The sequence below is a fragment of the Candida metapsilosis genome, assembly GCF_017655625.1.
Source record: "Candida metapsilosis strain BP57 chromosome Unknown scaffold1, whole genome shotgun sequence".
Classification (NCBI taxonomy): domain Eukaryota; kingdom Fungi; phylum Ascomycota; class Pichiomycetes; order Serinales; family Debaryomycetaceae; genus Lodderomyces; species Lodderomyces metapsilosis.
In genome coordinates this window covers 911,497-934,862 of record NW_027138159.1, presented here as the reverse complement: position 1 = coordinate 934,862, position 23,366 = coordinate 911,497, and the positions used below count along the sequence as shown (strand labels likewise).

The window sequence follows — 23,366 nt, the reverse complement described above, 5'->3', positions numbered from 1 at the left end:
CTATAAGTCCTTAGTTACCTGATTGTTTAATCTTGTCTATAAATTTAGGGTTAGTATAGGAAAAGTCTTTCATGTGGAAAGTATCCTTTAACATCAGATTATTTTGTTGTGGCGTAAACGCCATTTCGGTGAATTCGTCGTCAAAGTTTTCAGCAAGAACCGGGTCTGTGATTATAGGCAAGATAGGAGGCAATGCTGAACTATCAGCACTCTCCTCCAGATCAATACTTTCCAATGACTTCCAATCAACATATCTAAAGAAATTGTGCTTTTTGTACCTTTCCCATTCACCATCCACATCAAATCGCTTAAGAGGATCGACTTGTAACATTTTTCGTAAAAAATCTTTAGCATCATTACTCAAGTAAAATGGAAACTTCAAAGTCTTTTTAAAATTTTTAATCTTTTTTAACACTTTATCAGGATCCAGTCCTGTGAAAGGAGGAGCTCCAGTTAAAAGGTCAAAGGCGACACAGCCTAAACTCCACCAATCAACCCCGTAATCGTATTCTTCTCCCATTATGACCTCAGGGGCCATATATTGTATTGTTCCAGTGATTGAATTTAGCTTATCTTCATCAGAAGCTACTTTGCTAAGACCAAAATCAGTCAACACAAGATTACCATTTGCATTAAGCATGCAATTCTCTGGTTTCAAATCACGGTATATTACTTTTACTTTTGTATGCAAATAGTGAAGTGCCAAGCTGCATTGTGCTAAATAGTATGCAGCATTTTTCTCACTCATGAATTTTTCCATTGACAAGTGGTGAAACAATTCACCGCCTTGTAAGTATTCCAATATGAGATACAACTTGTTATTGTCCTGGAAAGCATAGTATAATTTGACAATGTTGGGGTGGTGCACTATTCCAAGAATCTGTTTCTCATTTAAAGTCCTTTGATAATTTTTGTTGTGAATTTTTGGTCCCTCTTCTTCATCACCATCATCTCTATTTATAATCATCGAAGCTTTCAAAAGTTGTTTCTGAGCAAATAAGAGCCCCGTTCTTAAATCCCTAACGAGAAGCACTTTGCCGTAACTGCCTTTACCCAACACTTTGATAGGCTCAAAATCAGTTAATTTAGGCTTGTAGTTGAAACTTCCCTCTTCAAATGCCAGATGATTTGAATGGTTATCTTCAGCAAGACTCGAGGAAATATAATCTTCCTGGATCCTAACTTCATACGAAGACACAATCGATGATCTGCGACGAGGCCTGGAAAGGAGCAGCGAGTTTTGAATGTGACTGCCACTGCCACTGCGACGTTTGATTTGTATTGGGTTTGTTCTATTAGAAAGGACATCATTTATAGTGTCTGTAGCTTCGGAGATCTCTAGCGCATCCTCGTTTAGGCTCAAGAGAGGCTCATCTACCAACTTGTAGTTTAATAAGTGTGATCCATTATTATTAATATTACTATTATTGTCCTGGTATTGGGGTGGGTGGTGGTCAGTCTCCAATGACAAACTTTTTAATGCATTCAGCAAGTGTGATTCACACCCATCCATGTCAAATATGTCAGCCATGGTATACTGTTATGTCATTGAAAGCAAGAATATGCCAAATTTCTATCTCTATATTTAATTCAACGTAAACAAATTGACCCATGTGCTCACTCTTTCTCTTTTCTCAAATTGCGAGGAATAATTAGCTGGTGCTACCAATATTACTTTACAAAATGTAGTGCTACCATCTTTAAAAAACTTTTTTCTTTCTTTCTTTCTTTCTTTCTTCTTATAAATAGGAGAGTAAAAAAAATTTTTTTCTTCAATCTCATCACTCATCTTTCTTTCTTTTTTATTCACAACTTTGAAGAAGATAACTACTAACAGGTATTTGTTTCCAAAAGAGGGGTTGAGGCTAACTGTATATGTGGATATAGAGTTCCACATACTCACTATGTTCCATCACTTCATTTTGGATTTTTAAATTGGTTGGTGAGGCAGCTGATTTCCAATTGTCACCTTTTTGGAATTTTGTTTTAAATGATGAAATTATGTTCACTTCTTTCCTAGTCTGATTCTCGACTATGATTCCAGACAACGTCAATTAACTGCTGCTTTTCATTGTCACTTCTCTTGATTGGGATGTGCTTTGGATTGTGTGCTTATACTTGCCAGTATCTACATTTCTGATATAAACAAATTCCAATTGGGTATTGTGAAGACTGCTGCTGAGATGGTGTTTTTATTTCAAATCTTTGTTGGTTTTTAATTGCAAGGTCGGAACTTTGTGTCCACTTTGTAATGATACTAAACAAATTAAATAGGGGAAAGAGAAAAAGAGTGTTCAACCAAGCTAACAACTTACATCAATTGGTTTAAGCTATTTGTTGCTGATTCCAATCCACGTTCGTTGTTTTTATTTTGCAATTGAAGAAAGCTCCCAGAAATTAAGGTGATGAAAACTGTACCAAAACATTCGCAGTTTCCTCGGTAGCATACGACACGAACCTAATTCTTGTATGTCAGTGACCGTCGAAATGACCTTCCATTGGATGTCTGATTAATTTCTTGGAGCTTTTAATTTTCAATAATGCATTTTGTTTTCAACACGGAAAAGCTTTTTTTCATAAAACCCCCTTTTGAATTTGTTTGGTTTGATTTATATGTCTTTAGCACTTTGTAGAATGTATAGTATGTCTTTGCCTTTATTGCCAGCCATTATTATGCTTTCAACTGTCTACACAACAAAAGTGTTTACTAATGATCCTTAATGGCAACGCAAAGAGATCAAGAGAGAGAGAAAGAAGGAGAAATAGAGAGGGAGAGAGAGAGAGAGAGAGAGAGAGAGAGAGAGAGAGGACCAATCTACAACACCGCAAGGGTGGGTCGACAATAGTCTTGTATATGATTCTCATAAACAATAGCAAATGCATGAGACAACAACAAGAACAGCAACAGTAACATCAACAGCAGCAACAGTAACGTCAACAACATGTAAACAACTTTTGACAAGCTTCAACAATTCATCAACAAACCACAGCGCTAACACTAAATGGACACTCTAGTCTTTAAAAATCCGTCATTAATAAGGGCAATTAAAATAAATTTCAAAACCAAAACCAAAATCAAAATACCGAGATAGAATACCTTCCAGCGCAAACGATGCGCCCTAATCGAAGGTGTTTACCTAACGTCCCAATGTCGATTACATGTCCTTTTTGCCCCGTTTTCGGATTTAAAATAAGTTATCACTTTGACTATCTTCCATCTAAGCTTTCACTGTCATCAGTGTAGTATTCATACATGATCCGAGGTGTTTGTCCCCTCATATAAGCATAAAACTCTCTTGCTTCTGTGTCGTAATCAGAGTCATAATATTGTGGCTTTCTAAAACGTTTCCTAATTTGGTATAGCTTCAAGTAGAAACGATATTTGAGTTGCGTGAATATATTATTCTTCTTCTTCTTGGTAGTAGTAGGTGGATTGTTGGTTGGATTTTCGGTGGAGCTTGAAGCTGCATTCTCTTCAACTTCAGTTGCTCCATCACCATCATTCTTTTGACCCAAAGAAACTGTTGAATCTGCTGCTTCATCAATCTCGTAATATGGCACATGAAATTGATCCGCTTCACTATCAATTGAAACATCCTCATCTTCGGTTTCTTCTTCATCTACCGCATTGTTCTCATTGAGTTGTTGTTGTTGGTGTTCTTGTTGTGAAGGCAAATTGTTTTTTTGTAATGCTGAAAGTGTATCACGTGCATCATTTTTTCTACCACTTGTTTCTTCCAAATCGGGTTCAATTTGCAACACATGTGATGAATGATCTGATACTGATTGTGGATACTTGACTCTACCTTCTTCAACATTCGATGACATATTGTAAATCCAATTCTTGTCCTCCTCTTCATCAGTCTCAGCTTCTTGATTGTCCAAATTCATCATCATCATTTGAAACTCGCCAATCGTGTTGAATCTACCCTCTTTAACCTGATCCTTCACTTCTGGACATAACAATGAGTTGTGGAAACCTCCAGCATCTAATATACCAACGGAATAGTACCCATCAGGATAAGAATCATAAGTATCATCGTCGTAGATTGCATCAATACTGGAAAAACCAACTGGATCAGATTCAAAATGATTTGGAGATTGTAAATGTGGGTTTGTGGCTAATGGTGGTGTAGTCATCTTGATAGAATCTTGTCCTTGATCAAATTGAGTAGTAGTGTTGTCAATTGGATTTGATGTTGGTTGTAAAACAAAAAATGGACTAGTCACTATGATACCACTGTTGAGGTTGAGATCTGGGAACACCTCTTTGAATTTTTGAGGTGGAATCAAACTAATGAGTTTTTGGAACTCTTCTCCTGAGAGGAAATTAAAGTCACGGTGTGGCATTGTGGAATCGATGAAAAGTAATGAAAAATGGTGAAGAAAGGGAATATACAAGTGGGGAGAATTTTTGATATATATTTATTTTGGTTTCTTGGTGGTTTTTACAGTAGAAGAGTTATTTTACATTATAAAGAATAACAAAATTTTGATATGCAAAAGAGGGCAGAACAAGTGTTAGTTTGAATATTTGTAAACAGTTTTAACTAAGAGCTATTTTACAGACCACATGAAGCTTAGCAGGATTAGACATAAGTTTCCCTTTGAGTATGCTTCACTCTCTTTATCTAAACTGTTTCTATTAGATGAACTAGTCGTGCTTTATATCACTGTATATCCTTTGCATAGTAGAATAGATATTGTGCGTGCACCGATGGAGAAAAATAAAATGAAGGTTTTGCAACCAGACTCAATTGTGTCACACACGCATTTACATAGAGAGAGAGTATGTGAATGAAACATATCGAGCAATGATACGATTGTTGTAGAAGAATGCTTCTAGTAAGTTAATATTAGGCACACTGGATACTCTACTTTAATGTCTGGAATGATTATTATGAATGTTTTGAAGATTCGTTACACCTTGAGTGGGAGCGTATGACAAAAACTTTGTAAATACAACCACACAGTCCTCTTATCCCACCAGTACCAGTTCTTTTGGATTGAGTTATCATAAGAGCAAAAACAGCTAATTTAGATACTCAGCAAATGCTTTACCGAAGTATTCACTAATCATATAGTCCAAATCTCAGAGGACAGCACTATGCACTCTCTCGTTGAGCAAAACGGGTCTTTGATTATCCTACTACAATAATTCCCTTTATTAACTTTAGTTAGCTACACACTCATAATTTCTCTGCCTCAATTACCAATGGTCTTGCAAACATGTAGCAACTTCTTAGTTAATGAAAACAGCCTTGTTGGGTAAAAAGAGAGGATAATTTCACTGACAAAAAAATCTCTCAAGATGTACTTGGTCGATTGACTCTTGCAAGGATCTTTGGACGCTCTCCATCTCCATCAAGCTCCTGACAATCCAATAATATACAGGAATTGCATCTTCTCAACCCGGTCTCATGCTGCACTTTACGCAAAATGGATTTTGTGGGTATGATGTGCCTTGCCGTTTTGCTCTTGAATTTGGTGATGATCCCTCTAAAACCCAGAAATTTCCTTATTTTGGGCTTTTTCTCTACGGTTATTATATTCTCTCGTTTATGGCTAATATAGCCTTCTATTATGGAGCCGGCGTCTTGGGCAAAGCTTATGGTCGCGTTTTGAAACGTGACCACTCTCTTGCTCAAAACTCGGTCTTCATCAACAACGTACTCAGTCCCCGATCTTAACGTTGGCACTGGTATCACATCTGACACTGGAACAATTCGTATACCATTCGGAACAAAATCTCCAGTTAGCAAAGTAGGCATATCCTCTGCAATAATGAGACAATCACGGTTTACTGCATAAAATCTGCCATGTTCATCAGGGGCGCCCAAGTACCAGATTTTGTCCATTGGATTCATGTAAAAACCAATTTGCTCCCCTGTTTCTGCTACAAAATCTTTTGGTGGGTCGATTGTAGTTTCCTCTCCGCCCAAATGATCACTGCCTATCTTTTCTTGGTACTGATCCCTAGATACTGTTGCACTTTTAGCCGCTTCCTCTTTACGGTTACCATTCGTCAAACCACAATCTAAGCAATTCTCAGCTTCTCTATCAATTTGATCATTATCATCGATTTTTGGTTGGCGTGTTTCCCCCATTGGCTCTGGTGTACTATTTCTCCTATCTTTAAATTTTAGGTCAATTCCTAGTTCCCTTAATTGGTTTTCGAATTCAGATTCATCATCGTCATCATCATCCAGACATAATGCGAGTAGTTTGTAATAAGGTTCATTCTCTTTATTGTACCACTTTCCTGTAGAAAAATGACTTTCCCACTCTTCATCTTCCCCTTTCGGTAATGAAGTGGACACGAATTGCTTGGAGGCTCCAGCAGCGGTAGTCTTTTTATCTGCTTGTATCTTCTCCACGGGTTTGATGAATGTTGGCTGTTGTAGAGCATCAGTTGTGGACGATGTATTAGTGGGAGTAATATTTGCCACTAGTGGATTTAATGATAACAGTGGTGTAGTCATTTCGTCGGTATCGTGCTTATGACTAGACTGAGTAGCAGGCTGATTAACTTCTGGTGCACTTGGTGTTGGTTGTGGAACGTATAATGGAGTCGACAAAAGGATTCCATAGTTGAAGTCAAAATCTGGGATTAAGTCAACAATTTTGTCAGGATGTGCCATAGTTACTATTTTAGAAAATAATTCACCAGTGATGTAGTTGACTCGCTGGTGTTCAGGCATTATTAGCCGTAACTATTATCAAATGTTGATTCGTGGAGAAAAAGAAGTAAACAAAAGGGAAATGTTTGAAATGTTGGTGGTATTGTCAGCACAATTTTACGTGTGACGCAAGTTTGACAGAACAGCAAAGTTTTATATTAGAGGAGAGAAGGGGGGGAGTGGAACATAAACACGTCGTATGTGTCACCTTGAGCACATTTGGAACTAATCTTTCTCAAACTTACAGTAGTGATGAACAACCACTTGAAGTGGATCATAGGCTAAAATATAGGTGACTTCTGTTACATCCAATCTAATACTCAACCCGTATGTTTATTACCTTTTCTGTATATTATTGTCTATTCTAATGTGGGTAAGCCCAGTACGTGTACCAAAGGAAAAGAAGTTTTGCAACCAAAATTGTGCCACACACGCACACACGTGAAAACAATACTAAAGTATCCCCCTTTTGTAAACTAAGAATGGCGAGCTGACGTCATACTACAGCCAGACATATAGTCTAAGCTGAACTCGCTCATGGCTACAACTATAGCTACAGAATAAAAATGTAAGCTTATAACACCATTTTTCTTTTTTTGCCTTTATTAATGATACCAAACTATGTGAACAAAACAAACACTCTATTAGATCAAATTTTACCCTTTACATCTGGTTCAGTCAATGGCCATTGATAAGTACCGGGTGTATCAAATACGTATCCATGATTCAACAAAAACTGTCTCAAAGCTTTTGGACCTTTTGATCCATATGGATATATATCCAAGTTTAAGTTCTTGTCCTTTTCAATTGCTTCCAATAATGGAGTAAATAATTTCCATGAAACATCCAACTCATCATCTCTAACAAAATTGGCATGATTTCCTTGGAACACATCTCTGAGTAAAGATTCGTAAGCTTCTGGAATCCAAAAATCTTTTGAGTAACGTTTAGAATAAGTCAAATCCAAATCAGTCAATGAAGTTTGTGTTGATACACCAGGGATTTTCGAGTTAATCTTCAAATAAATTGCTTCATGTGGTTGGATTCTAATGACCAACTCGTTTCTCAGGATATCCTTAAACATACCTTTGGCGACTGGTTTGAATTGTATTCTTACCTCAACTTTTCCTTCATCTAAAGCTTTACCAGCTCTCAATACCATTGGCACACCATCCCACCTTTCATTGTGAATATTGACCGCAAAGGCACAATAAGTTACACATTTGGAATCTTTAGAGACAGTTTCGTCATCGACATAAGCTGGTTTTTTCCCATCTTCAGACTTTCCATATTGACCAAGAATAAGATCTTTAGTGTTTATGGCATCAAAAGCTTTCAACACTTTAACTTTTTCATCTCTAACTGCTTCAGGATCAAATGAAACTGGTCTTTCCATCGTCAACAAAGTCAAAACTTGTAACAAATGGTTCTGCATAACGTCTCTAATAATACCAATGTTATCAAAGTAACCACCTCTTCCTTCAGTACCAAATGGTTCTTTAAAGCTAATTTGTATTGACGAAATTGAATTTCTATTCCAAACACCACTAAAAATCTCATTACCAAACCTCAACACTAACAAATTTTTAACTAATTCTTTACCCAAATAATGGTCAATTCTATAAATTTCATCTTCAGTGAATAATGGAGCAATTGATTTTTGAAGTTCTCTTGCTGATTCCAAGTCATGGCCAAAGGGCTTTTCAATAACAACTCTAGTGATTCCATCTTTGGCATAAGCATTCTTTTTAATTTGTTCACAAACCTCAGTAAATTGAGAAGGAGGTAATGCCAAGTAAAATAATCTTTGTGGTTTATCAACACCGTGCTGTTTTTCATACTCTTGACACCTTTTCTCCAACTTTTGATAACCTTCATCAGTATCATATTGGCCTCTTACATAAGAAGTGAGTTTTAAGAAATCCTTCTTGGTTTGTTCACTACCGCCTTTGAAATGTTGGGAAATTTTCTTGTGGAATACATCCTCCAGTAAATCCGATCTAGCGTAACCAATGATTTGAACATCATGACTCATTTGATTTTCTCTAAACAAGCCATATAAGGCAGGAAATGTTTTCTTAGCGGCCAAGTCTCCACTTGCTCCAAAGACGACAATAGTAAAGTGTTTTCCAAAAGCAGTCATAGTGTGTTATATAGCAAAAGGGGTTGTGTGGGTGTGATTGAGTGTACTTTAGTACGTTGTGATGGTGATGTGTTTGCTTAATTGAAATATATTTTAAATGGGAAAAGAGTCAATTGCACTAACAGTAAGTAGTAGTATCTGTTGGTTTTGAATACAATTGAGTAGTTGCAGTAAGAATGTAATCAATTGAAGAAAGAAATGGAAGAAGAAGAAGAAATTGGTTTAAATTAAGGATTGATTCTTTTGTTGGTTTTTATATATTTTAAATGACGTTGAGAAATTTTAATAAAAAATTAATAAATAAAAAAAAAAAAATTACATTACACAAAAATTAAGATTGATTGCTTTCTTCTTTTTAGTTACTAATCAGACGGGAAAAAGGGATTTATCAGAAACGGAAAAACAAAGTTGTATACATATCCGACTTACAGACACATATATAGACTACTCTTGTGTCTATAAACTGTACCACTCTATGATCAACAAGACAATCTCAAAAAAGAGTCCTCTCTTTGAGGTCAATACATCTGTGAATGTACCTTTTTTGTCTTGGTGGCTTTTCTCCATCGCCCCGGAGATAGTAGTAAATTAAACCTAATCATAACTAGCGCAGGCTTCAATATTCTATAAACCCGCACATTCTTCTATGACCCATTGACTACTGCCTTGAAGCCCATTAACATCGCATGTGCATCCATTGAGGCTTATCATGTGCACACTATTAGTCGTAACAAGTACAGAGATCTTACCAAGAAGAAGAGAAGCAACTCTTTTTCTATACATTGGGATCACAGACACTCTCTCCTTAACACTGCTGTTGATTTCGAGTGTTGTCTTCATATTAAAAGTTTATAGTAATCATATCTCAAATAGCAAGCCTTTTACACTATGGTGGGTAGTCACGTGAAAACACCTCAAGTTGATTTTGTTTTTCGCTCTCGCTCTACTTTCGTCCGATTGACCGTTTTTTTTTTTCACGTTTTTACGTTTGGCCGAAACACGGGGCAGCGAGCGAAAAAAAAGCTCAACAATAATACATACACAATAGATTAACAGCTAAAATGTATGTTGTGTTACACAAGAGTCATATGTATAGCTACTAGTTTATGTTCCTGGGCAAATGGAAAACAAAACCAAACATCCTTACCCCTCTCCCCTCGCGTATTGTCATTTCGCACCAATGGATCAAAATCTTGACGTGGACATACAACAACACTTCTTTCATCTCAGGCGGATACTTTTTATACAACTTGGTTGGTTATCGACTATCTATGAGAAATGAAAAAAAAAATATAGTTTTCCCGAAAAAGTTTCCATTGATTTATAGCATAAACTTCAAATTTTTGTATATAATTCCAAAATCTATGAACCTTCATTAAAACACCTATTCAGATGACATGGAAGACACCTCATGACAACTTGTTTCAAAGATTTAGATTATGACTCAATAGACGTATGTAAGCACTAGACTTTTGGCTTGTGGATAGAAATACGTATATTATAACACTTTTATGCGACAATAAAGACTTGGCGTACCAGTGAGCTCCCTAACACTCAATTGGTTTGATTAAGTCAAAACAAAGCCCTCAGTGTCAGTGTCATCCTTTCCTCGCATAAACCTCTTTTAATTTTTACCTTTTGCTGCGTGTCTGTGTGTGTTAATTTGGTTGCAAAATTGTGACTTTTTTTCTCGTCTATAAGCACATATGTTCTACATTGGAATTTGAACATAAGAGCTACCAAGCACACCGTAAATAGTTAAGCAATACGGGTCATGCATTATTTTTTTTTAAAAAGGAGCGGGGAGGGGTAATAAGGATACATGATTAATGTGGTGTAGTTGTCTTTTAATGTTTACTGTGGTTACAAATTTCTTCTTAAGTGGTTGCAAACTTAACCACCCAACAAATGAATTTGATCTACAAAAATAATGATTGTCTCTATAATTAAATTTGTTTGAATTGCTCTATCTATTTATCTATCTATCTGTTCATTTAGCATACTTTGATCTTGCTCTCAATTTGGGTCCGTTCAAATAAAACAAAACCGGTATAGCTATCATAGCAGTTGCTATAAACCCCAAAACACTAGATCCCCAAGCAACAGGGAATTTATCAATTTTCAAATTATTGAATAAGGCAGCCCCAAAAATGGGAAATACCGAAGCAGATGTTGATCTAACTAAATCATTTGAAGCAAACACTGATGCAAGGTATTCAGGTTTGAACGATGCTCCCATATAGTTGAACAACGTTTGGAACATGAGGAATGCACCTGCTGTTGTGGCTGCAACTCCAAAAAGTGGTCCTATCCAATGAGTATAAGTTGTTGCCGACCAGCCAAAGATAAACAACCCTACAGCAAATAAGCATCCACCAACAATAGCAATCGGAATAAACACTTCAGGGTAAACTGTTTCATTATTCAAAATCGGTTTGGTGAATTGGTGATGGATAACAGGCAAATATATTGATACAGCAACCAACACACCAATAATGAGTGCCAAATAAGTAACACCCAATTCAATAGTGGTAAATCCTCTCACTTCAACAAAGTATATAGGAAACACTTCAAAAAACAAGTATAGCACACTGTAAACCATAGCAATGTAAATATCAATCAACAACACAACTGGTTCCAATATAGTAACCTCAATAGGACGCCAAAGTGCCTCTACCAATATTTGATGCATCGTTCTTCTTTCATTCTCCAATAATCCCTCTGTGGTGATACGATCATTACCAGTCCTAGCTCTTAATCTCTTTGCTTTTCTAGCAAGTAAAGTAGGTGCATACGTTTCAGGCAAGAAAAACGTCAACAAGGCCAATGAAAACCCAGATACAATCATAATAAACCAAAAAGTCCATCTCCATCCTGCCTTAACTGTCAAGATTGCCCCAAAAAATGGTCCCAAACTTGGCCCACAAACAGCACCAATACTCCAAAGTGCCAACGACAAGGGGAAGTTCCAATACTTTGTCACCTCACCAACACTAGCACCACCAGTAGCTAAACATGGACTGGCGAAAAAGCCACCCAAGAATCGAAGAATACAAAACCCAGCAATATTATCAACCAATGCAGTAGGTATTTGTAAAATCACAAACACTAGCAACGTCAATGCATAGATGGATGATCTTCCAACTGCGGCATTTTCCGATATGGGCGACCATAGAATAGGTCCAATACCGTATCCAAGGACAAATGTAAAAACACCCAATGTTCCAACAACTTTTCCTACTGACAAATCATGTTGGAGTTGGTCTAACCCTGGTGTGTAAACAGCCGAGGCCATATAGACTGATGTTGTCAAGAATGCAACTTCGAAAATGAAGAACCCCTTTTTGAAAAGACTCCAATTCCGTGGATCTTCAGGGTCATCATCACCATCCCACTCAACAAAGATGTAATCGTTGCTGTTATCAACCTTGGTTTTTTCACTCAAGCTGGAAATTGTTGAAGAATCCAGTGTACTAACCTCGGTATCTTGTTGTTGTTGTTGTTCCTGCTGTTGTGTTATTTGAGCATCGTAAGTGTACTTGTTATCTAACAAGTATTTTTCTGGTATAACATAGTCTTTGTCTTCTTCTGGGTATGAAAAATATTTGTGCTTTGATAAATGGTAGATCAATCGACCACCAAAACTATCTCTAATAAAATCCAACATTTCGTGTTAGGGTATCTATCTCTGTGTTTGCTTCTGTTTAAGTGATCTATGGAAAGAAAGGACAGCTGAAAACCATTTGCAAGTTGGAAAGGGGGATGTATCATCCCTTATATATCATGATTCATTGATAAGTTGCTTGTGTAACCATTAGTAATTGTGAAACCCGATGAGCACCTTTTTTTTTCCGAATTGTGTTGCAAATCAAACTCGGTATTTTCTCCCTCAGAAAAGACGTTACTAAGCACAAATAAAACAATACACTTTCATATAACTCATTGATATACAAGATACAAAACAAAAGCGGCTATCGAATTGGACACCAATTTACAATGAGACCTTCTTTTCCGAGAATGTTCGGCCTAAAGATCAATTAAAAATACTCAAATTTCGGATGCTGAGTAAACTTAACTAATCGTTTGCACTACCAAGCCATACAACACATACAGACAAAGCTTTGTACAGTCTAGACTGATGTTTGTCATCAAAGAGCCTTTTAGAGAAAGTAGTCTTGAAATAGGAAAATTTAAACTTTAAAAATGCTAATGCCGCACCAGTGTCACACATGCTCCAAGTATCTCAGCTCCCAACTTCTCCTCCCGAACACAGCTCTACCCAAGTAAATGATTCACTAGTGTACTCACCAATTACACTACTTGTCTCAGCCGTGAATTGCGCTTGAAGTTCTCAGTCACAGTCCTTTATTATATTTTGAAAAGTTGCGTTTTTATGCATCAGGACCCCGAGTTGCCGAACTTAGTTTCCTCTTTGGGCCAACGCCCGAGCTTTACACAAAACAAAATTAAGTAAAGATTATCGGAAAGTAAAACAAGCAATATTATCAAGCCTCCGATTATCATTACAAAGCCAAAAAAAAAAAAATTAGAAATATCATCATATTATGTATCTCTTACTTATGCAATTCTCTATAAACTAACAGTCTCTTTTCTATCTCTCTACATCGACTTTTTAGGAACAGTAGGCACGATGGAAAACCTCTTTTCATTAAATGCCAATCCCATTTCTTGCACATTCTTTTGATTTTCCGGTTTAGTCTCAACAAACCAGTCCATATCCTCTCTGTAGGTGTACAATGCATACTTTGTACCATAAGGGTTAGTTTCCAACTTGTATAATGAATGAAGTGGAACGTCTAATTGAACAATATCTGATGGTTGTAAATTGAGGAAATATCCAATGAGAATCCGTAACACAACACGATGACTAATAATGAGAAGGTGATCAGTTGTACGTTCAATCTCGGTGATAAGTGGGCGTAAACGAGTCAAAACATCTAAATAGCTCTCACCACCAACACCAGGGTACCGATAAGTCAATTTGTTTTCTAATCTCAGTTCAAATTCTTTGGGATACTTGTCTTGAATCTCTTCATAAGTCATACCTTCACACTTTCCTGCACCAATCTCATTCAACATACGCATTTGTTTAACTGAATAAAGCTGTTCATTGAAATAAACTCCAGATTCCACAGCACGATGCATCATCGATGTCCAAACACAAAAGTTGGGTTCACTTGGTATTGCAGCAACATCTTCAGGTTTGAACATTGAATTATACTTGAGTTCCAAACGAGTCGAAAATCGTTCCAATTGTTGCTTTCTAAATTCTTCACGTTGAAAGTTCATGAATGTAGCCAATGCTTTTGCAAATTTCTTACCGCGTCTTGTCAAATGCGAGTCGCCTCCAATTCTACCACTAACATTGTCCCTACTCTCACCATGACGTGTAAGCCAGATTTGACGTTCGCAAAGATTAAAATTGAGCAAAAAGTATACTGTTTGTGAAGAAAGGAAACCTTGGATGTTGAAACTAACAACTTTTTTACCCACATCAATCATTTTGACATACTGAAATCCAGGAATCTTTTCCTCTTCTTCATCTATACTTTCATATGCTTTTTCATAATTGTGTAATCTTCCAACAAAATCTTTTAACGCAACTTCAGGATCCATATTTTTGTAATCTGGTCCACTCAATTTCAAACGAATGTTGCTTTCAATGATTGATGGGTCACTGCAAATACTCTCCAAAAACAAAACCTTTAATTCTCCATTACTTCTTTCTTGGATCCTCTTGAGCACTTTTCTTCTCCTCAGTTTAGTGGAGTTTGTGGCATCAAAAATACCAACAGAGCCACTTCCATTGATGACATAGTCCAACAACATATCCAAAGTATCCATGGCCCACTTTTCTCTCAAAGCAGTGCTTGCTTTATTTTCAGGGTTGAAAAAGGAAGCATCGTGTTCAGTAGCTTTTGGCTTGGATGCTGCTACCTCCTTTCTTCCTTCTACCAGACCACCAGCTGCAGTTTGAACAGGCGATTGTACCTCAGAATTTGGATGAGAATCAGGTAATGGCTTCTGCTCAGGTCCTGCATTCAACTTACTCTTACGTCTAGTGTTACCAACATTAAACACCCGACAATCATGTTGGAGCCAGTTGAGATATCGCGTGAGCTTGTTGGTTATATAGGATTTCCCTCTTGCTGGTAATCCAACCATCACAATGACAAGTTTTGACCCAACATCAACGGATGCGATCTTACCATCAGGTGAAGTTTTTGATTTTGTTTGACCGGGAATGTTCAAGGTGTAAGTTTTTCTTGAAGTAAGTGGTGGCTTGGCTGTTAAAAGCAAATTCTTCAATTGTTCAATCGATGGAGTTTTCTCAAATTGCTCTTTCATATGTGGTGGAACGTCTTTTAACAAGTGGGAGAAATCCTTGGATAAATTTATTTCTGCTTTCTTGTCTGCTTGCTTTTGTTTTTCCTGTTCCATCTCAATCTCGAAAGCCCTCTTTTCTCTTTCATCAATTTCAGTTTTCTTTTGTTGTTCACGAAGTTTTTGCTTCTTTATATCTTCCAGCTCGGAACTCTCTGGCAGTTCAGGTTTTTGCTCAGCCTTCTCTGTAGTTACAGGAGCTTGAGAAGGTGTTGGTTTCGTTTCTGACCTCGTGTCCACACTTGAAGGTCCCTTTAAATCATATTTAACAGTTGTGGATTGTGTTCCCACCATTGAAGCTGCTCTATGGGCAGCAGAGTTTCTTGCCTCCGTCAATGATTCTGTCTCCGACAGGGACTGGTTATCAGCCAAGTCCGCCAAGTTCAAGTGAGAAATGTTTTTACCTTTATGAATCAGATTTGTATCACTTACTTCATTGTTATCGTTATCATCAGCGGCAACAGGGGACCCAACATTCGAAACAAAGGGTGTATCTGTCAAAGGTCTGTTATTAAATTCTGGAAGGAAAGAATTGACGGAATTGTTTGATTCTGAAGGTTCTAGTAGTTGAGAGTCTAATGACTTTGTTAATGCCAATTTTTCACCACCATAGCTGTGTCTATTTTTTCCACCCATTCTTTTATTCAATGAAGTTGTAGATACACTTGGTGACACACTAGATGGGGAAGGCGAAAGGCTTGTCATGAATGAGCCCTGATTTTGTGGCTGCAAGTAGTCATAACCTCTACTTGAATTCGTTCTTCCAGTTGCTCCTTTAAAATTTGGCCGACGCAACACAACATCACCAGCTTCATATTTACTCCGAAGGAAAGCTTCACTCTTTTCTGATTCGTTATCACTATTCTCGTTTTCCGAATTATCCATTGATCCAGTTGAAGATGAGGACGTTTGGTTAGGCACTGGCGAGGACTCTGTCGATTGGAAGTTGGAAAATGACACCTTTTTAGAGTTAGGACTCTGATGGGCCAACTCAGCATTGCTTATTGAATGTGACTTTCTGCGATTATGAGGTGATGGCGAATAGGATCTAGTCGGCAGGTCCGCTGATGGTGTTGTTGATGCATCGTGGCTATTTTCTCCTTCGGATTGTGCTACTGATTTCGGAGATTGAGTTGGTTGCTTGAAATTAGATGCAATCAATTTACGTATTGATTCGTGTTGCAGGTTGTTCTGTCCACTCATTTGGGGGCCTGGTGTCCGATTGTTCTAAATTCTAAAACTTTAAATAAATAGATGGTCGACTGGCTTTACTATACAATCTTTCACAATTGGATATTTGTTGTAATAATGATGATTGTGGTGGAGATTATTTAGATGTAGCAAAGTTGATAAGTAAAAGTTGAATTATGGTGATAGAAAGAATCCAATCTAAATTGTGTATCCCCTTTTTTTTTTTTTTTCATTCGATGCGAACTTTTGTTTTGTTTTTTTGTTTTTTGTCTTTCTGTTGAGTTTCGAACTGCTTTGAGTTTAAAGTGGTTAAATTGTAAACACTTGGGTGATTTTTGATCTTTTTAAGTAATGGTCATCTAGAGGAAGATAGCTACTCAACCTACTAGGAATGTTTAACTATTATTAAACTAAAAGTATTGATGGTTCGCTGTCTCGGAGTTTTCCTGTTTTATTTTTTTTTTATCTTTTTCTTTTTCTCTTTTTGTTTGCCTTTGGTTGAGATAAAGAGGGGAGAGAAAATGTTCCGCATGTAATTTTTTAATACGTCATCGACCCGGAGAATTAGGATAAAAGCTCGTAATAAAAAAAAAGGTGATCACACTGACGAGGCATGACATTTTCGTCAACTAGAAGTAATCCACAAGAATTCAGAAACTCAAAATAACTAATACGATTTACACTAATGACCCTCAATTGCTTCCACGATAACCCACGTTTTTGTTTAAAAGAAAAATGACAAAGATAACAAAAGTAGGACAAGATAATAAATGTACACAATAATTTAGTGTGGCTAGTCGAGGCGGAAAGAGTATTGAGGTCCGGCTTTTGCATTGAGGTGGAATTACGATAAGATGACTCTTTATAATCTATGAGTATCAATATGAATCTACTTTCTAAACATTAAGAGATATCTAACAACCAATAAAAATAGTTGCTAATGACTTCACGACTTATAAAACTCACAATTGTAGTTTACTTATATCAGGGAGTTGAGCGGACTATGCCACGAATTCTCATAAAAAATGAGTTAAAAGAATGAGAAGCATCATCTTGATCAACCTTGTCCATAAGCAGCCATTACAACAAGGATAAAACTTTATAGAAATGATAGGACTATCCTATCAAGCTAAACTTTAAGCAGAAATAATTGCTCAACTTCTGGCCGTTGACAACAGCATTAAAAATTATAAAAGCCCTTGATAATCTGCTACAGCTCCTTTTCATCAGAAGTAGTGGACCAAAGTCCCCCTTTTTTTTTTAATGGTCATGAGCCCTTCATGGCGCTTATAATTCACCACTTCATATACAAATTGAACCTTATTTTTCGTAGTGTAGATTTGCGGTGGTTGGGAGATTATGATTCACAAAAACCTACTTATACGAGATTGTGGCGAGTAGCGTAAAGTTTTGTGATTTGCCAATTTCATGTGAAATACAAGGCGGGAAGAGGGGAATGTTAGGAAGATTTACTTTGGACTTAGAGTAAAAAGACCACACTCTACATGGCAAAAGGAATTGATGATTTGCTTTGTCTTGATAGACTTAAATACCTTTTAACCTCTATGATTATATATAAAAAATAAAATTAAACTTGTTACTGTATTGTACTTTGTGTTTTTGTCTAGATTCATATGCTCTTATAGAACCAATCAGAGAGTAGTGCACTAAAGTACAAAATGTCTTACAATTAACAACCGTAAAGCAAGAAGAGACAATTCAAAATATTACACAAATAAGTTATAATAATAATAATAATAACTAATAATAAATGTTAAAAGGTACGAATGAGAGCAAAAATTAATTTCATTTTAATACTTCAATAGGAATTGGAGTATATAGGAATTGATTACAATGAAGGATGTGTACCTCAGTAGTATAACATATGTTTCTCACTCAAAAGAGATCAAAGTGGAGAGTATATAAATTTAAACTACATTTGATTTAGAATGGGCAAACACAAGAATTAAAATTCAAACGAATTTGAGTTTGTTTGTGTCTCCAATTACGCTACGTCCGCATACACACAAAGCAAGACAAACAACAACAACAAGAACTGCGGAAAGTGTTAAAATAGAATATCAACGAAGAGAGAGAGAGACAGAGAGAAAAATAAAGTGATCTCTTTTTGTTTTTGTTTTTGAATGTCTCAGATCAATAAATAGTTTCGTATTAGTCTAATATTTTTTTTGCCTTTTCATGAATTTGATTTGGCTGAGTCATCAATTGAGTGTTTTGACCGTGTAATGAGCTTATATATGAATAGATGTCTATTAAATCTTCACCTATAATATTATTCTCCAACAGACAGACAAATAGACAAATAGACGGTCAATTTAGGTTTATATTTTATTTTTTATTTTTTTATTTTTTATTTTTTATTATTGTTATATTACATATTATTATAATATTTTTGGTTATAAAACGTATTGCACCCCTCTCAGTCAAACAAACAAAAAAAAAAAAACAGAATCAATCGTTTGTGTAAAAGAGGGCTATGTGTGTGTATGAGTGTGGGGAAGCTTAAGTAAAACTAAAAGACTACCATCATTCACATTTTCATATATGTACGTTATATAGATTCGATCGATTATTAAGAGACTGAAGTATCTTGTACTCACACAAACAAACTCACATGGAGGCTGGGGGGTGTAAGACTTGCTTTTAGGCTTGTTTATTTTTTATTTTTTATTTTTTGATCTATTGTACACTACTTTTGTACATTATTACACAATGTGCACTTTTTAATTACTACTAAACCTGCATAAAACTAAAAACATATATTACATATTACACAAATAAAACTGCATATACCGTATATACATATATATATATATATATATACTACACTATATATATATATTTCATTATTTTCTAAATCACACCATTCATCATTCATTTAGGACTATTTTATCCAATTTAACAAGACCACAGTATACACATATACGTATATACATACACATCAGAAACAAACAATCATTCAAACAGACAGACAGAAGAGTGTGTGTTTTACTGATAAGAATAAAAAAAAAAAAAAATAAAATAAACCTTATAACCACACACTGCACCACACTACACCACACCACACCACAATTTTTTCTTGATTTTACAACCAATCATCACCAATCACTTCTTCTTCTTCAATATCAAATATCAACATATTGACATATAAGCCTACATAAACCCACAGCTTTCATCTGTCTCTTTGAAACACAAGGCTTTACACACACGCATTATTAGACACAGATATTGACAACAGCGCATACATACATACATACATACATACGCAACCTATTTTCGGCACAGTCTTGTCCTAACAAAACCAGAACCTTTTATTTTCAGCCGTACCACACTAGCAGCAAAAGTTTTACTATCAGTACCATCAAATTATATCTTTATACTCGTTAGGTGGACAGTCAAGTTACAAAGATTTTACGTCATGACAATGCAATACCAGTCCTTATTCGGAAACTATGGCAACAACCCCAGTTTTAACAGACAGCAGCAATTTGATGTTAATGTACCTACGACTGAACCTATGACTAAGGATACCACACGTGTTAATGTTCATGACAATGGAAACTCAGGACATGATTCCTTTGCAAACAATAGTTCTTCACAGGGCCATTCATATGGATTAGACCCAAGCCAAAATACTTCTACAAGTATATTATCGTCGACATCAAACAAACAACCAGCCGTCACCGGTATACCTGACACATTTGAGTTGAATGATGATATGTTTTTCAAAACTAGCTACTATCTAACAAGTCCGTCCAATTTTGATATTGATGACAACGCTCATTTACCACACACATTGGATCACTCTAAGGACTTGGAGGCTGATTTCAAATTGCAATCATCCCATCTTTCTCATCCATCTAGTATAGAGGGCGATTTTCCAAATCAAGATGACTTTCAGGTACAAAAAAGTAGCTTTGGCTTCAACAACAATAGACATCCACATCCACGTCATAACTCAGCACCAAGTTTTATGCAACAGAATCAATTTTCGAATAATATGGAATTGGGATCTGCTATGGCAGATGATTTCCACTATAAGCATAATCACCATGAAGAAGAAGTTACTAGCAATGTATCAACAAACTCTTTGAATCAATATTTTGCCACACCACACTCATCAATAAGCTCAGCATCATCCACTACATCAGCAACAAATGTCCTTGCTGCAGGATCAGCAATGGGAACAAAAAATGAAGCTATTGACAACCCTATTAACTCAGAACCCAAAATGTCCTCACAAGAAGAAGAACCCAGCTTTACAACTATTCCCAGCACCCACGCGAGGAAGCATTCAAGCACGATCCCAATTGATCAATTGACATTATTAACTTTGCAATCTTCACGTAAGAATCTGCAGCTGAGCTCATCTAGAAAAAGATCACTGGCTGCCATGGACCAAATTCAACCACAATTACCATGGCTGCCCCAAACTGATTTCAATCAACAATTGAAAGCTGAATACCCTTCACCTTTTTCTACAGACCCATCTGCAGGTTTGGTCAATTTAGATGCAAATACAATTGCCCTTTCTGCGGCTACAGCAGCAGCTGTGTGTGCTGACTCGGTTACGGATTTCAGCAAGCAATTCACAGGATTTGACAACCAGGGTTACACAGATCATCAACAGCAACAGGCAACGATCAATCCGCGTCAGTTGCTCACTACCAAACTTACCACATCTTTCAGTTCCCCTAGTTTGTCATCGATGTTTGGAATGAAAAGGAATGGGTCTCACTATCCGCAACAGCACAACAACAACATAACGCCACTGGAATTAAAATTACAAGAGTTGCCTATGTCAGCGAATGGTTTACAAACCACGTTGCAAGTTGAACAATCTGGACCTCCAAAGTTTCATAACAGAAGCATGTCTGCGTCGTATGTTGACTTTAAATTGAATGAAGACACGTATAGATCTGATGATCAAAATGGGGTTGATCTTGTGGGGTTAGACTTGGATATCCCAGGATTGTTCAAAGGAGTAAACACAAATAGAAGTAATGGTGCATCGAATGGGGGTATTGGAAAGAATAGGTCTTACTCACATACGACTAGAATGCATAGCAGCCGGAACAACACAAGAAGGAATTCATGGCAAACATCGTCAAAAGCGAAACAATATGCTGGAACCTCTCTTCAACAACAAAGTCATTTTGCTCGTGCAGTGTCGCAACAATTGGATGAGTTGAAAGAACAACAACAGAGTGAAGAGGCATTACAGCAATTACAGTACACTGAAGAAGCTGCGTCAATGCAACTTTCACCAACTACAATACCAGCATCGTACTTTGAGATCAAGGAGTGGGATGAACTGACTTCCGCTAAAGCAAGCCTGCCAAAGAAAAAAAGGAGAAAGAGTTCCGTATCCAAATCAACCACTCAAGCACATCAACCGATTCAAGAGCAAGTGGATAAGGAGATTGAGGATAGTCAACAACAAGGCTTTTTCAGTTTAAAGTCTGTCTCAAAGTCAACATCTCCTACCAAAGGTAACCAAGTGGATGCAAAAAGTGCGGGCAATTCAAATGTAACCAAATTGAACAAGAAAGGCCCCGTCAAGAATAACGATAGTGACATGTCATCAAACATGCAAGAGCTTGATACGAAAGATCTCCTTTCAGCACCAGTTGTGCAAAATGAAAATGGATGCTTTCCTTGTTCTCAATGTGACAAACAGTTTAAGCGTACCGAACATCTCAAGCGTCATATAAGATCTGTGCATTCAAACATCAGGCCATACCATTGTCAATATTGTGAACGCAAGTTTTCACGACTGGATAATTTGGCACAACATATAAAGACACATTACAGACTTGACGGATCAGGCAATACCAATCTCGTGTATGGAGATACGAGTGTTCATAGCAGAAGGGAAAGAAAGAAAAAGAAGAAACTGGGTACGACATGAGAAAGTGGGATTAACTTGGCACAATTAATACACGGGATCTTGAGCGGGCTCAATATAATCTATGTTGCTAGATTCACCACAAAGCCACTGGATGGCATTTTGCTAGTGCTTTGAACTTTTCATTTCTAATGATGAGCAATAATGGGCTCACAATATTCACATTCCTGTATAGCTTTTATACTTTTGTTCTATTACAGGGGAAATATAGATGCAGCGACATTGAACTCCAATTGCAAGTAGTTGTAGGAAAAGAGAGAAAGAGTATTGAAAGTAGGAGTAAAGTGGAGCGCGCAAAGAGGTCGGATGAGAGATGCAACTGTATTCTGATGTCACATTAAGCAATGACAATATAACATATCAACAGCAAAAACTTAAGCAGCAAAGTGTAAGCAGTAAAGTGTAAGCAGCAAATTGTAAGCAGCAAATTGTAGGCAGCAAATTGTGAGCAGCAACAAAAGGTTCTTAACTGGCGGAACCACAATGACCAGTATAGATCCTTTAAGAACTCAACAAAGGTTTTCTTTTTTTTTTGGGGGGATTTTAACTTTTTGAAATTTTTTTAAGGATTTTTGACGAGTCTCATCCAACGACCAACAGCCAACCACAACCGAATGTCCGTGGAATCATCTCAAATTTTATAACAGTAATGATAACAATGATGATATATAATATCAACAACAACCAAATATGCAAGAACCACAAAAAGCAGGGGATTTGCTTTTGAGGATATTTGACGAGTTTCATCCAACAAACATCAGCCAACCACAACCGAATGTCCATGGAATCATCTCAAAAGTTTATGACAGTAATGATAAATGTCATTAACAACAACCAAGTGTTAAGTAAGATAAAGCAGGTTTTTTTTTTTTTTGTTCTTTTTTTAATTTTTAATTTTTAATTTTTTTTTTATTTTTATTCTTTTTTTATTACCCTGATAATTAACAATAAGCAGCAGCAGCACCAAAAGTAGTAACAGTGTCAGTAAAAGCAGCAGTAGTAGCAGTAAAAGCAGTAA

The 23,366-nt window shown here is 36.6% G+C and overlaps 7 protein-coding genes across 7 annotated transcripts; 1 reads left to right on the top strand and 6 right to left on the bottom strand. All coding sequences in view use genetic code 12, as the record gives it.

The window, feature by feature from the left end:
* Positions 1–10: 10 nt before the first annotated feature.
* On the bottom strand, positions 11–1,531 carry I9W82_000417 (putative protein kinase; the record flags this gene model as incomplete). Its single annotated transcript, XM_067693214.1, has 1 exon — positions 11–1,531. The coding sequence occupies one exon, from the start codon at positions 1,529–1,531 to the stop codon at positions 11–13; it is 1,521 nt and encodes a 506-aa protein (XP_067550443.1).
* Positions 1,532–3,207: 1,676 nt separating this feature from the next.
* I9W82_000416 (uncharacterized protein) lies at positions 3,208–4,350 on the bottom strand (the record flags this gene model as incomplete). Its single annotated transcript, XM_067693203.1, has 1 exon — positions 3,208–4,350. One exon carries the CDS (start codon positions 4,348–4,350, stop codon positions 3,208–3,210), a length of 1,143 nt encoding a protein of 380 aa, XP_067550442.1.
* Positions 4,351–5,306: 956 nt separating this feature from the next.
* I9W82_000415 (uncharacterized protein) lies at positions 5,307–6,701 on the bottom strand (the record flags this gene model as incomplete). Its single annotated transcript, XM_067693192.1, has 1 exon — positions 5,307–6,701. One exon carries the CDS (start codon positions 6,699–6,701, stop codon positions 5,307–5,309), a length of 1,395 nt encoding a protein of 464 aa, XP_067550441.1.
* Positions 6,702–7,329: 628 nt separating this feature from the next.
* Positions 7,330–8,823, bottom strand: ZWF1 (glucose-6-phosphate dehydrogenase; the record flags this gene model as incomplete). Its single annotated transcript, XM_067693181.1, has 1 exon — positions 7,330–8,823. The coding sequence occupies one exon, from the start codon at positions 8,821–8,823 to the stop codon at positions 7,330–7,332; it is 1,494 nt and encodes a 497-aa protein (XP_067550440.1).
* A 1,990-nt stretch (positions 8,824–10,813) lies between these two features.
* On the bottom strand, positions 10,814–12,490 carry MDR1 (Mdr1p; the record flags this gene model as incomplete). The annotated part of the gene is made up of 1 exon (XM_067693170.1): positions 10,814–12,490. One exon carries the CDS (start codon positions 12,488–12,490, stop codon positions 10,814–10,816), a length of 1,677 nt encoding a protein of 558 aa, XP_067550439.1.
* A 953-nt stretch (positions 12,491–13,443) lies between these two features.
* Positions 13,444–16,431, bottom strand: PFK26 (Pfk26p; the record flags this gene model as incomplete). The annotated part of the gene is made up of 1 exon (XM_067693159.1): positions 13,444–16,431. One exon carries the CDS (start codon positions 16,429–16,431, stop codon positions 13,444–13,446), a length of 2,988 nt encoding a protein of 995 aa, XP_067550438.1.
* Positions 16,432–19,864: 3,433 nt separating this feature from the next.
* MSN4 (stress-responsive transcriptional activator) lies at positions 19,865–22,351 on the top strand (the record flags this gene model as incomplete). The annotated part of the gene is made up of 1 exon (XM_067693148.1): positions 19,865–22,351. The coding sequence occupies one exon, from the start codon at positions 19,865–19,867 to the stop codon at positions 22,349–22,351; it is 2,487 nt and encodes an 828-aa protein (XP_067550437.1).
* Between the last annotated feature and the right edge of the window lie 1,015 nt (positions 22,352–23,366).